The 12,739-nt window shown below is 40.8% G+C and overlaps 1 protein-coding gene and 1 long non-coding RNA gene across 9 annotated transcripts in view; one reads left to right on the top strand and one right to left on the bottom strand.

The window, feature by feature from the left end:
* The window catches only part of LOC130358042 (uncharacterized), a 29,173-nt gene extending 26,053 nt beyond the window's left edge, over positions 1–3,120 (bottom strand). Inside the window, exon 1 of the long non-coding RNA XR_008889381.1 lies at positions 3,031–3,120. This is a non-coding gene — a long non-coding RNA (uncharacterized LOC130358042). The remainder of the gene's footprint in view (positions 1–3,030) is intronic.
* Positions 1–11,909, top strand: part of GALNT7 (polypeptide N-acetylgalactosaminyltransferase 7) — a 199,236-nt gene extending 187,327 nt beyond the window's left edge. For 7 of the 8 annotated variants that reach the window (XM_056560797.1, XM_056560814.1, XM_056560792.1 and 4 more), the window contains 3 exons: positions 2,872–2,970; positions 5,524–5,652; positions 7,156–11,351. In XM_056560797.1, the coding sequence (XP_056416772.1) occupies positions 2,872–2,970; positions 5,524–5,652; positions 7,156–7,293 (366 nt within the window). In that variant the 3' untranslated portion in view covers positions 7,294–11,351. Of the gene's footprint in view, positions 1–2,871; positions 2,971–5,523; positions 5,653–7,155; positions 11,352–11,437 lie in introns of those variants that run through there. The other variant, XR_008889368.1, reaches the window with a different exon arrangement.
* The last annotated feature ends 830 nt before the right edge of the window (positions 11,910–12,739 follow it).

Raw genomic sequence — 12,739 nt, 5'->3', positions numbered from 1 at the left:
GGCTCGTAAGCCCTCCTCCGCACAAATTTCCCACCGTACTTGGTGGTTTTTATTTTTGTTGGTGTGAAGCTCAGGACTTCTCCCCGGTGACCTTCTCGGTTCCCCGCCTTCTCTCCTTTTTTTTTTTTGCAGTCGGGGTTGGAACTGGGGTTGTCTCTCAGTTCCCTTACAGGTCAGGTTTCGGTCCCTGGTTTCTATTTCTCATGTCTGGACCTTCATGCAAGGAGTGCCGCACACTGCTCCTCCTTATCGGTCCCCTTCTCCCCCTTGGGACTTGAACTTGGTTCTGAGTGCCCTCCAGGGTGAACCCTTTGAGCCCCTTAGAGAGGTGTCTCTCCGCCTCCTTTCTTGGAAAGTGGCGTTTCTTGTTGCCATCACCTCCATCCTGAGGGTGTCTGAACTGTCAGTTCTTTCCTGCCGTTCTCCATTTCTGGTGATCCACCAGGCCTGGTCGTTTTCCTGCCAGTTCCTTCCTTTTTGCCTAAGGTGGTCTCAGTCTTTCATCTCAATGAGGACTTTGTCCTCCTGTTCTTTTGTCCGGCTCCTTCTCATCCTAAGGAGCGTTTACTACACAAGCTGGTTGTAGTTTTGGGCTGTTCGGTCTTATCTCTCCATCACTTCTTCGTTTCGTCAGTGTGATTCCTTTGTCGTCCTTACGGAAGGTCGTCGCAAGGGACAACCTGCTTCCAAGGCCACCATTTCTCGGTGGATTCGGTCCGCCATTGCAGAAGCCTATCGCTGCAAGGGGAAGATTCCTCCTTTCAGGGTTGTGGCTCATTCCACTTGTTCTGTTGGGCTTCCTGGGCTCTCCAGAGTAGAGCTTCGGCCTCGCAGTTTTGCAGGGCGGCTACCTGGTCGTCTTTGCACACTCTCTCGAGTGTTGCAGGTGGTAGTGGATCGGCGTCTGCCTGACTACTTATCTGCCCACCCAAGGGACGGCTTTGGTACGTCCCACGGTCTGTGTCCCCCAATGGAGCCGATAGAGAAAAGGAGATTTATTAACACTTACCGTAAAATCTCTTTCTCGAAGAATCCGTTGGGGGACACATTTCCCGCCCTTTTTGGTTTTTTTCCTTTGGTTCTCTGTCCGAGGGTATGTTCAGTTGTGTTTTTTCTTCTGGTTCTCGGACAGTTTTGGGTTTTTCTTTGCCCTATTGGTCTCCTCCTATTGCTCTGGAACTTAAACTGAATAGCTCAGAGCCTGAAGGCGGGTATATCCTGCTGGGAGGAGCTGACTTTTTTTGTTACCATAGTGTCACACCTCCTAGAGACAGCAAGATACACCCACGGTCTGTGTCCCCCAATGGATCCTTCGAGAAAGGGATTTTACGGTAAGTGTTAAAAAAAATCTCCTTTTCGTAGGAATGCAGAATTCTGCATATCGGATCCTTTTCCCCCCCCCTACATCTACTATCAGGTGGGAGTCAGGACACCCCAATACACTTAATTGATCATGGTGTATAGCAGTGGTCTTCAACCTGCGGACCTCCAGATGTTTCAAAACTACAACTCCCAACATGCCCGGACAGCCGATGGCTGTCCGGGCATGCTGGGAGTTGTAGTTTTGCAACATCTGGAGGTCCGTAGGTTGAAGACCACTGGTGTATAGACATGCACATCATATACTGCCCTGAAATATAAATCACATGGTACAACAGCAATTGCATTACTGTAATAGTCATGAATGAACAGGTAGTGTTCTTATATAGTACACAATAATATATACTGGAGTATTGTGACATATAGAATACATTAGACGCCCGAACAAATGCCAGCAATACACAAAAATACCAAGAAATGCAAAATGTTATTGAGTAGATATACAAATATGAATAAAATCAGAATACAAGAGCATGGTGCACAGGACTGAGAGAATACAGGAGGCAGAGGCCAAATAGTGGCTATGGCTACATGGAAAGGGTAGACTATATACCAACAATATAATACATATAATAATGTCAATCACAATGGTATAGACTACAAAAAATGCATAGATAGAACCATAAGGATAACCCAATGTAGAGCCAGATGGCACCTGCACTTACCCCAACGTACGTTTCGCGCTACTGCGCTTCGTCAGGGGGCGTAGTAGTGCGAAACGAAGCGCAGTAGCGCGAAATGTATGTTGGGGTAAGTGCAGGTGGCATCTGGCTCTACATTGGGTTATCCTTATGGTTCTATCTATGCATTCTTGTAGTCTATACCATTGTGATTCACATTATTATATGTACTATATTGTTGGTATATAGTCTAAAATTTCCATGCAGCCATAGCCACTCTATTTCCAATGATTATTTGGCCTCTGCCTCCTGTATTCTGGCCTCTCTCTCTCTTGGTATTTTTGTGTATTGCTGGCATTTGTTTGGGTGTCTGATTAATTGATATTCCAGCAATCTATGCTTGTTTATCTATCAATATTAGAGATGAGCGAACTTACAGTAAATTCAATTCGTCACGAACTTCTCAGCTCGGCGGTTGCTGGCTTTTCCTGCCTAAATTAGTTCATCTTTCCGGTACTCCGGTGGGCTGGAAAAGGTGGATACAGTCCTAGGAAAGAGTCTCCTAGGACTGTATCCACCTTTTCCAGCCCACGGGAGCACCTGAAAGCTGAACTAATTTATGCAGGAAAAGTCAGCAACCGCCGAGCCGAGAAGTTTGTGACGAATCGAATTTACTGTAAGTTCGCTCATCTCTAATCAATATGTTTGGTGACAATATAGAATAGATTGTTCTATTCGATTGTACTACTAACTTACTTCCCTAATGTATGAAACTAATAAACCATTAAAATATTATTTTCACAACCTCAATCTCTAAATTATTGATCATAAAGAGTTCATAATAGATAAATCTGTATTTATTTCTTTTTAGATAAGAGGCTTAGATTCCAACTACTGCATTGACAGCATGGGTCATACAAATGGAGGATTGGTGGAACTTGGTCCCTGCCATAGAATGGGTGGCAACCAGGTAAGTTAAAGTGCACCAGTTATATCTCAGAAAAAAATAATGCTTATATATGTTACTCACTAGGTCATTCGGATGCTTTACATGTCTTTTGTATGTGTATAGCTCAAGGGTCTCAAACTGGCGGCCCTCCAGATGTTGCAAAACTTTAACTCCCAGCATGCCTGGACATGCCCAGACAGCCATTTGCTGCAGCTAATGGCTGTCGGGAATGCTGGTAATTGAAGTTTTGCAACATCTGGAGGGCCACCAGTTTGAGACCCCTGGTATAGCTTCTGCTTCTCAATAATTTTGACATCCACTGCTCAGGAAAGGGTGTATCCAGGAAGGTATTGAGCCTTCCATCACTCACCATGCATTCACTTCCTCCCTGAGTCTGCTGTGTTGGGTCTTTTCATCCAATCACTGCAGGCTCTGTAACCCCCTCCACTCCATGCTTGTGCTTCAGCTAGGACAAAGATTATGCTGCAGCTTTGCACAATTATATTCTGGATGGTATGGGGACCCCTAGTGGTCTTTTTTATTGGCCACGATTTCTATAAAAAGGAGATACATTTTCTTATGACGTATATTAGATAGGTTAACATTGTTCCAAGATGTACAACATGTACAGTAAAAGGTTTTTAATTCTGACAGTGCCCATTTAACATCCATCAAGACTTGTTATGTTTTTTACTATATCTTCTGTACTGCTAACTAAATTCACCTTATATTATGTGCCATTACTGTAGAAAGCATTGTAATTTGACAGAATAAGATGTTTACTGCACGGTTTTAGTGATATCCAGCTCACAATATCAATTTGAGGCATGGAGTCTCATATGGCCTGCTAGGTTACTTTTCAGACCACAATTCACCCTGCCCTTGACTGTGAATAAAACATGGCAGAAAACAATTGCGCGTACTATCCAGTTTCCATTAGAAAGTTGAGTTTTTACTGAACAAGAATTAGGGGGCTCACACTATATATATATATATATATATATATATATATATATATATATATATATATATATATTGAGGTGCTTGTGTTGCACGTGCCCTTTGTGCCAAATTATGCAAAAATGGAGAAAGAAAATGTTACAGACCGCTAGACATTATATATATATATATATATATATATATATATTAAAAATTAAATGAAATATGTTAGAAAAAGACTAGTTGTATGTAAAAACACAATAACATTTATTAAAGTAAATTTACAATTATACAAAAATGTGTCCAAGCAGCGCCCTTGCTATGGACTATATCAAAGATAAAGTGCACTTATAGTGGAATGTATTAAAAGAATATAGTGTTGCTGAATAGGATATTGTTGCTGAATAGCGATATAGCCACCCACAGTCCTGTGATGTTGTATCACTGTAAAGTGCAATTGCAACTGTATCCGAAAGTATCCAATAACAGAGTTTATGATAGAGTTTGGTGCTCTGCACCACTCACAGCACCGCTGGGCAGAAAACTCCGGGAGATGGTATCACAGTGATGGGCGAGCGTCGCTCCTGCAGACTGGCACGGCTGGGCAGTTGGCCTGGTGATGTTGTCTACGTGGTGGTCACACTGGGTGCCCGGAGTGGCACAGGCTTGTATCCGGCCGACAGACAGGTGGTTGCGGGCAGAGGTTATGGAAAACCAGCGGTGAGTGGATACAGGCGGCGCCCTCGTGTATTCCAGCGCTAAAGGTGCGCGTATGTGCAGTGGTCCTAAAGGTAGGGGATTCCAGCTGTTGCAAATCAGCCACAGTTCTGATGTGGGGTAGTCTATACTTTTAGGGTGTATATATCTGGGCTAAACATTAAATAAATGTTCAAACCAAAGAACACAAACAGTGGCACCAATACCTTTAGCCCACAAAACCACGAGATGGATATACTCACTCCAGGTAGGCAACCAGCTCTAATCATACACGGCGGTGCTAGGACAATGCAAACAGTAGTCAGTAATAGAATAACTGAAGAAAAGGACAGGCGTCCTGCTCTCACCGCATAAGACCTGGTTATCCGGCTCCCATCTCGGGCTGCTCCTCCGGTAGGGACTTCAAGACAGCGTGGGGCGCTCTGAGCGCCCCACGCTGTCTTGAAGTCCCTACCGGAGGAGCAGCTCAAGATGGGAGCCAGATAACCAGGTCTTATGCGGTGAGAGCAGGATGCCTGTCCTTTTCTTCAGTTTTTCTATTAAATAAATGTTATTGTGTCTTTACATAAAACTAGTCTTTTTCTAACATTTTTAATTACATTTTTTAAATATATGTCTAGAGGTCTGTAACATTTTCTTTCTCCATTATTACTGAGCTCGGTTGCCAAAAAATTCCTTCTTCCTTCTCCTAGAGTGCGAATCTGCAAGAATCCAAAAAAGTGAAGTACAACTGATACCTTCTCTTTACTTTGCTCTGTAAAGATTAAAACTGTCTGTATCTACGTCAATGTATATCTTTTATATATATGCATAATGTAAAAAATAAATATATATATATAATATATAGTTATGTTTTATACTGAATGTCCCCCTTTTCACAGAGCTCCTGATTACTAAAATGTTGTTTTGTCCTATTAGCTTTTCCGGATTAATGAAGCCAACCAGTTGATGCAGTATGACCAATGTCTGACTAAAGGGCAGGACGGCACAACAGTCATGATCACACATTGTAATCTGAATGAATACAAAGAATGGCAATATTTTAAGGTAAGTGAATGACTTGATTGGTACAATGCTTTGTTACTGTTTATTATTATCCTTCCTAAATATTTGGCCAAGGTTCTGTGGTCCCAAAGGACTAGTTAATCCAGTCCTGTTAGTAAAGCCTGTCAAGGGAAAATACCCTGGTATATGTATTTTGGCCTCTACTAGAGCTAACCCAGAGTCTTAAAAATATTTAGAACAATGATTGGGAAAACATAAGCCTGGGAAAGAATATGCTGTAAGATGAAATGCATTATCTTAAAGGAGAACTGCAGCCTAATATAACTTATCCCCTAATGGCAGGACACGTCCCCTCCATGTATCTCTATGGGAAAGGCAGAGATGTAGCGTTCGTGCTCCCATAGAACTGAATGGAGGGAGCATGTCTGTCGACCTCTTAGTGAGCATTAGCCAGCAGCGCCGGTCTCCATACAGGAGATTGCGGGAGTCCCTGCAGATAGGGGATAAGTGTCTATAGCTGCAGTATTCCTTTAAAGGGCATAAGAGCCCTCCCTCATGATGACTTAGTCCTTCACTAACAGCCTTTATAAAACATATTTTATTAAGTCACGAATAAAATTAGTGTGTAGTTAACTTTAGGTGATCAGAATGCTTGCATGCATTGTTTAATTAAATGCATGTGTAAAAAATTCTATGTAGATTAATCAAAGTTTATGTGGATCAGTTGCCTCCTTATGTATTACTGGTATTGAATCTGGCACCTACAGGAGTTAAATATAGCAAAAAACCTGCTAGTACTGTATGGTATCATCAGGGGTTTAAGGTCATAGTCTGTGAGTCCCAAACCCTTAAAGGGGTATTCCAGGGAAAAACTTTTTTTTACATATATCAACTGGCTCCAGAAAGTTAAACAGATTTGTAAATTACTTCTATTAAAAAATCTTAATCCTTTCAGTACTTATGAGCTTCTGAAGTTAAGGTTGGTCTTTTCTGTCTAAGTGCTCTCTGATGACACGTGTCTCGGGAACCGCCCAGTTTAGAAGAGGTTTGCTATGGGGATTTGCTTCTAAACTGGGCGGTTCCCGAGACATGTGTCACCAGAGAGCACTTAGACAGAAAAGAACAACCTTAACTTCAGAAGCTCATAAGTACTGAAAGGATTAAGATTTTTAATAGAAGTAATTTGCAAATCTGTTTAATTTTTTGGAGCCAGTTGAGATATATATATATATATATATAAGTTTTTTCCTGGATAACCCCTTTAAGTTGGCTGGACATCTACAATCACATGAACACTTTTCCCCACCTCATGTATCAGTATGCATTATCGATTAGCACTATTTCTACCTGATAATAAATAAACCTATTGCTACTGTGGGGACACTAAAAGCAATTGCAGCAATGCCCCCCACACATCCCATGTACCTGTCCCTGATTTTCCTAATAGACCACCTAATTCCAGCTCCACATAATGTATGATCTGATGTAAACATTTGCCTGCTCCTCATATTGGAACTGAAAATGAAATAAATCTTTGTCTCCTAGAATATGAACAGATTTACCCATATCCCTTCTGGAAAATGCTTGGATCGCTCTGAGGTTCTTCACAAAGTGTTCTTGTCAGACTGTGACTCCAGCAAATCATCACAAAAGTGGGAAATGAACAACATTCTTAGTGTGTAAAGTGGAAGACCAAGACGCAAAGACGAACTTGAGGCTGAAGACAGCCTGGAACGTGTTGCAATGAAGAACTTTATGCAGCAAACGCCCTTCAAGATGAAATGAAGGAGAAAGAAGACCTACAGGATTACAACGGGGTCATCCTGCAGTTAATGTTTACAAGACTGCTTTTACCTTAAACTTTTTACACGTTTACATCATCTTGATTCAAGATAATGTTCGTAAAAGTGCTTCTAGCTCTGTTTGTAGGAACAAAGCTAAAGACAATAATTTTTTGGGATTATTCTCAGGGGCTGGAAGGTAGTTTTTAAAACACACTTGAAAATCAATTGAATTATGTGTCTCGGTGATTAACTAGATTTCCATTTGATTTTTCGTTTTCTTTTCCAAAGCACTGCCACAATTTGTTTTCGCAATGGTGGCCTTTGTCCGTGCTGCTGTTTTGAATGGGAAAATCTGAAAAAAATCTTAGTGCCTCTTTATTTCCTTTGTATAGTTCTATATGATGACCATGTGTTATCAATGGAAGCCAATGGGTGATCGATGAATGTTTGATGAATATAAGGATGCATATAGAGTGTAAGGGAACCTTCTACTGGCTGGGTGCCCTAGCCACATGACAAGGCCATACTGTTCCTTTAAGGGGAGATTTGTCAGACATGTGGTCCCCTATAAACAGTTATCATTGACATACTCTAAAGGTACAACGTTTGATATTTTTGATTTATGAAAATGGTAATATGTTATAGCCTTGCTAAGTCTACTACCCACACTCCAAAAGTGTCTTCATACTCCACATAGTGCAAGAACCAGAATGGCACAATTTTATGGTTAGTGACACAATATATTCCCATTGTGGTGTTTTATGACACTGGAAAGGTTTAGGTTATGGGCTTCAATTACTCTCAGGTTTAACTGTCTCTTAAGTAAATACATTGGAGTGACTGACACAGGATCAGCCATCGTTATTGTCCATACATGATATGTGGAGAGTGTCATTCTTCTTAGGAGGTCCAAATAATCCTACTAAGTTAGTAACTGCCACCGTATGGCTTTTTCCCCTTTCATTTGGTATCTGGTTCTCCTATTGAGGTCACATCCTTTTTGAAGTTTCCAGGGATGGGAACGCATTGGACGCTGCTTAATGTATTTTGAAGACACAGGTATACTTTGCCTAAAAATAAAAAGCTGCTGATAACTGATGGAGGCGTTAAATCTGTAACATGAAGGACTAATACAATGAGCTACTCTTCAAAAGCAAACGCTACGATTAGTTTATGATAGGTCCATAAAGGTTGGGTTGGACCGGAAAGTGTGCTTGTACCAATTGGATTCCAGCACCTTATTCCACAATGATATACAGCCATACCTTTTAACATGGAAGAGATTTCAATAAAACACGTTTAGTTCTGTGATTTTTTATTTCTTTTATTTTATGGTAAATGTCACTTCATTCTTGCTGATATTTTTTTCCTTAATTCCAGGCCAATGGTATATTTTGTACTACAATTATTGTATTGCTGAAGGTATTTGTACCTATCCTTTATCTCAGTTGTTATTGTTCCTGTTCCACATTTTGTCATATGTGCTTGTTATGCAATGATACAGCGACATTGTCTGAACACGTGATGATTGGCAAGCAGTATACTCATTCAGCATATAGGAAAGGTTTGTCCCTTGTCACATCATGTTTTGTAGCACAAATGACAGGGTCATCACAATAGGACAGTCTAATGATCTAAAATGATAGTAGCTCAGATCAGTCAAACTAGTTAATACTGTTTGCACATGTTCTAATACTTTCAGTGAGATATTGCAGCTGTTGGCGTATACATGTAGCTATACTGTCATGTATGACCACTGGAGGCCACTGGAATGTGTGGTCTTCATGTAACAATAAACCATTATGATGCCTAGAGATATAGTGAAAATGGCCAATGCAATTCAATACTCCACTGTGTGCCAATGTCCTCATCTGACTGGCAGTATCATCTGTACTATCTAACATTGTTGCTTTGTATATAATATTTAATAAGTTCAGCTAACGGGTGCATTTACACGTAGAGGAACTGCTGCATATTTTCTGCTGTTGACAAAATCAGTTGCAAAAAACAGATCCTGCACGTGTGACTGTACCCGTTAAGTAGAAGTAATAGTTAACTATCCATGGCAAGGTATTGTGCTTGTAATTTATTTATTTATTGAGGGTTTTGAACACATTAGAAGCCAATTTTTTTTCTCTGTTGACTGTACACATTTGTTAAAACCGTCTTATCAAAATGTACAGGTTTTTTAGAATCTATGACTAAAAACACTATTGCCAAATTGTTTGATATGTATACACATAATCTGTATACACGTAATCATGAAATGTAAAAGTGTACCTTCAGGTGGAACATACCACTTGGATTAATATTCTCTTAAAGGGAACATGTCAGCATTTTCATGCTGCCTGAACGATAGGGAGCATGATCCCAATGCACTTTTACTCTAAAAAAAAGTTGGATGTTTAAGAAAGCCACCGGGAGCTGAGCAAGAAGTCAAGTGGGACAGCCCCCCCCCCCGCTGTCCGTGAGTGACACATGTCTCCCTATGTGTGTATAGAGAGTGATGCATTAAAGTAGTCAAGGACCGGCGGCCATTCTGGCAGCATGAAACTCCTGACAGGCTCCCTTTAGTGTTGAGCCAACATACAAACCTGTGCTTGCTTTGTGCCAGGATCATATGACCTGAATGGGAGCTGTATACAGAGAGAATATGCATTGTGGCACCCTTTAATATAGCAGTCACGTCATGTGTACTCTGGATGGTACTATTGGAAGTGAACTGAAGTTATGAAACTTTCACTGTTGACAGTCTAACCACAATAGTGTTGTATCATCATGTTGGTTGAAACAAAACAGATTAGAAAGAACCATGGGAATACTCATGCTAAATCATATTGCGTCCATGGGACCACTATCTTAACCCCAATCTACATAGCTGATCGAAAGCAATAAAATTCTTATTTTGTCTTCTGTCAAACAAGAAAAACCAAAGATGTTAAAAGACTTTTGCAACCAGAGAGATAACATTGCTTTCCTATCTGATGGCAAATGTTTTACATAATGGCTACCACTAAGATTGCACATTTATGTGGCGGGTTAATTTAATAATAACTGTGTCATTCAAATGGTGCATATAACCACGATCTAATACGGATCTCCAATATATGTATATTGTTCAGTAGTTCTTTACTATGAAAATCCCCCTAAGGGTGCGTTCACACGCTATTACTAGCAGCGGGTTGCCCGCTGCAGGAAATCCGCTGTGAGTTACGCTACCATTCATTTGAATGGGTCCGCGGACAGTCCGCAAATCTGACACTATTGCGGACTGTCTGTGGACCCATTTAAATCAATGGTAGCGTAACTCGCAGCTGGCAACCTGCTGCTAGTAATAGCGTGTGAGCGCGCACCCTAAATGAGAGCTGAGTTTACCACATGTATCCCTGAGGATGAAGCTTGGCAAAACACCCAGAATGTCTAAACGTGGAACCAGAATATTATGCAAATGTTGATGCCAATACACAGTGGAATTCTCCCATTACAGTAAAAGGGGTGAAAATCTGCAACTGAAATTGACACAGCAAAAAATGTGTTTTAACTCCATACCACAAATTGATGTGGATGAGTTTTATAAAAAAAAATAAAAAAAAATCTAATTTATTCTTGCCTGGTTCTATATAATCCACCGCAGATTGTAACTGCACTAATCCATGTGTCAAATTCACAGAAAATCCATCCTGTGCGACTTTACCCCAACAGAAAAACATATCTGGAGCCTATAAGGGACCATAGACGAAAATGTGTTCAATTAGACAGGAAAAAATGAAAACTGAACTGTGATTGTTGCTGTCTGTCTGAAAAAAGATTGATAAATCTGGGCCGTTGAGCTCAGCAGGAGAGAGTGGCAGTGTCATAGAATGCTTGTAGGTAAAGCCTCTACAGTGGCTACCAATTCCATTGTATTGTTTGCATAAACCATGCACTATAGTGGTCTTCAACCTGCGGACCTCCAGATGTATCAAAACTACAACTCCCAGCATGCCCGGACAGCCTTCGGCTGTCCGGGCATGCTGGGAGTTGTAGTTTTGAAACATCTGGAGGTCCGCAGGTTGAAGACCACTGCACTATACATTCTTGCTAGATGTAAGAGACACATTGTGCAAGTAGTTGTATGTAACTTGGGTATTGTGTGCAATTAAAGTGATCTGTGAACTAAATGTGTATATTGAGACAGTCCCCAAGTAAATTGTGCATTACATTGGTCTGCAGTCCATAGCCCTAGGTTTGTGAAACTACAATTGCCAGCATGCCCTGATAAACTGTGTGTGCTAGAACAGCCAGAGCGGTACAGTTTGCAAACCCCTTCTTTATTTTAATGTTCTCCTGTTCCCATGCATTTTCCGTTATATGATAACACCACTATGCATTTTCTTCATGTTTTAGTTTGATTTATGCAGATTTTTGATACACTGTATGTTTCTGTAGAAATTGTACAGATACTGATGCATTTTACAATGGGTATGGGGGTATTCCTGTTAATTTTGGGGGTTGCTTGTTTTTCTAGGTGCAAGAATAAATATTTAAATTTTTTGTCCTTGTTTATTGTTAAATCATGAAATAAGGAAATTCATGTTGGAGCCCCTCGAAAAGCTGGAGAGGTGAGCCACTTAACATTTTGCCCTATACAGCAGGAGTAAACAGTCCTCAATTAGAGAAGGGGGCATAGATTGCATAGAGCTATTGACCAAAGTGCACCAGACAGAACAGAAGCTGCATCTTACCCATGAATAGGCACTCTTTGGCACTGCAGATGTTTTTAACTACATCTACTACGATGCTTTGGCTGCATTTTGGCTGTAAGGGCATCATAGGAGATGTAGTAACATCTGCAGTGTCGAAGGTTGTCTACCCCTACTGGACAGTCTATAGAACAGCCTCAGACATTTTGATAAATCTGGACTCCCTAAGGACCACAGTTTATTTATTTTTTATTCTTGCTCTTTTCGTTTTTTCCTCCTCACCTTATAAAAATCATAACACTTTCAATTTTCCACCTACAGACCCATACGAGGGCTTGTTTTTTGCCAATTTTACTTTGTAATGACATCAATGGCTTCCAATTCTACACCGCACTTTTCGGTAAAAATGACACATAGAATGTGTCAGCAGATAAAAACTATTTGGCCCATCTAGTCTGCCCAATGTTTTCTAAATACTATGAATAGTCCCTGGCCCTATCTTATATGAAGGATAGCCTTATGCTTATCCCATGCATGCTTAAACTCCTTTATGGTACATTCACACAAGTGGACCCACAGCGTATTTTACGCTGCACATCCGCCACTGAAGGACCCCTGCATGGTGGCATTACATGTTCCTGCTCGGAGCGACAATATGCCGCT

This window comes from Hyla sarda, chromosome 1 (genome assembly GCF_029499605.1).
Source record: "Hyla sarda isolate aHylSar1 chromosome 1, aHylSar1.hap1, whole genome shotgun sequence".
In the NCBI taxonomy this organism is placed as follows: Eukaryota; Metazoa; Chordata; class Amphibia; order Anura; family Hylidae; genus Hyla; species Hyla sarda.
The sequence above is the reverse complement of the archived record's forward strand: the minus strand, read 5'-3'. Positions and strand labels throughout refer to the sequence as shown.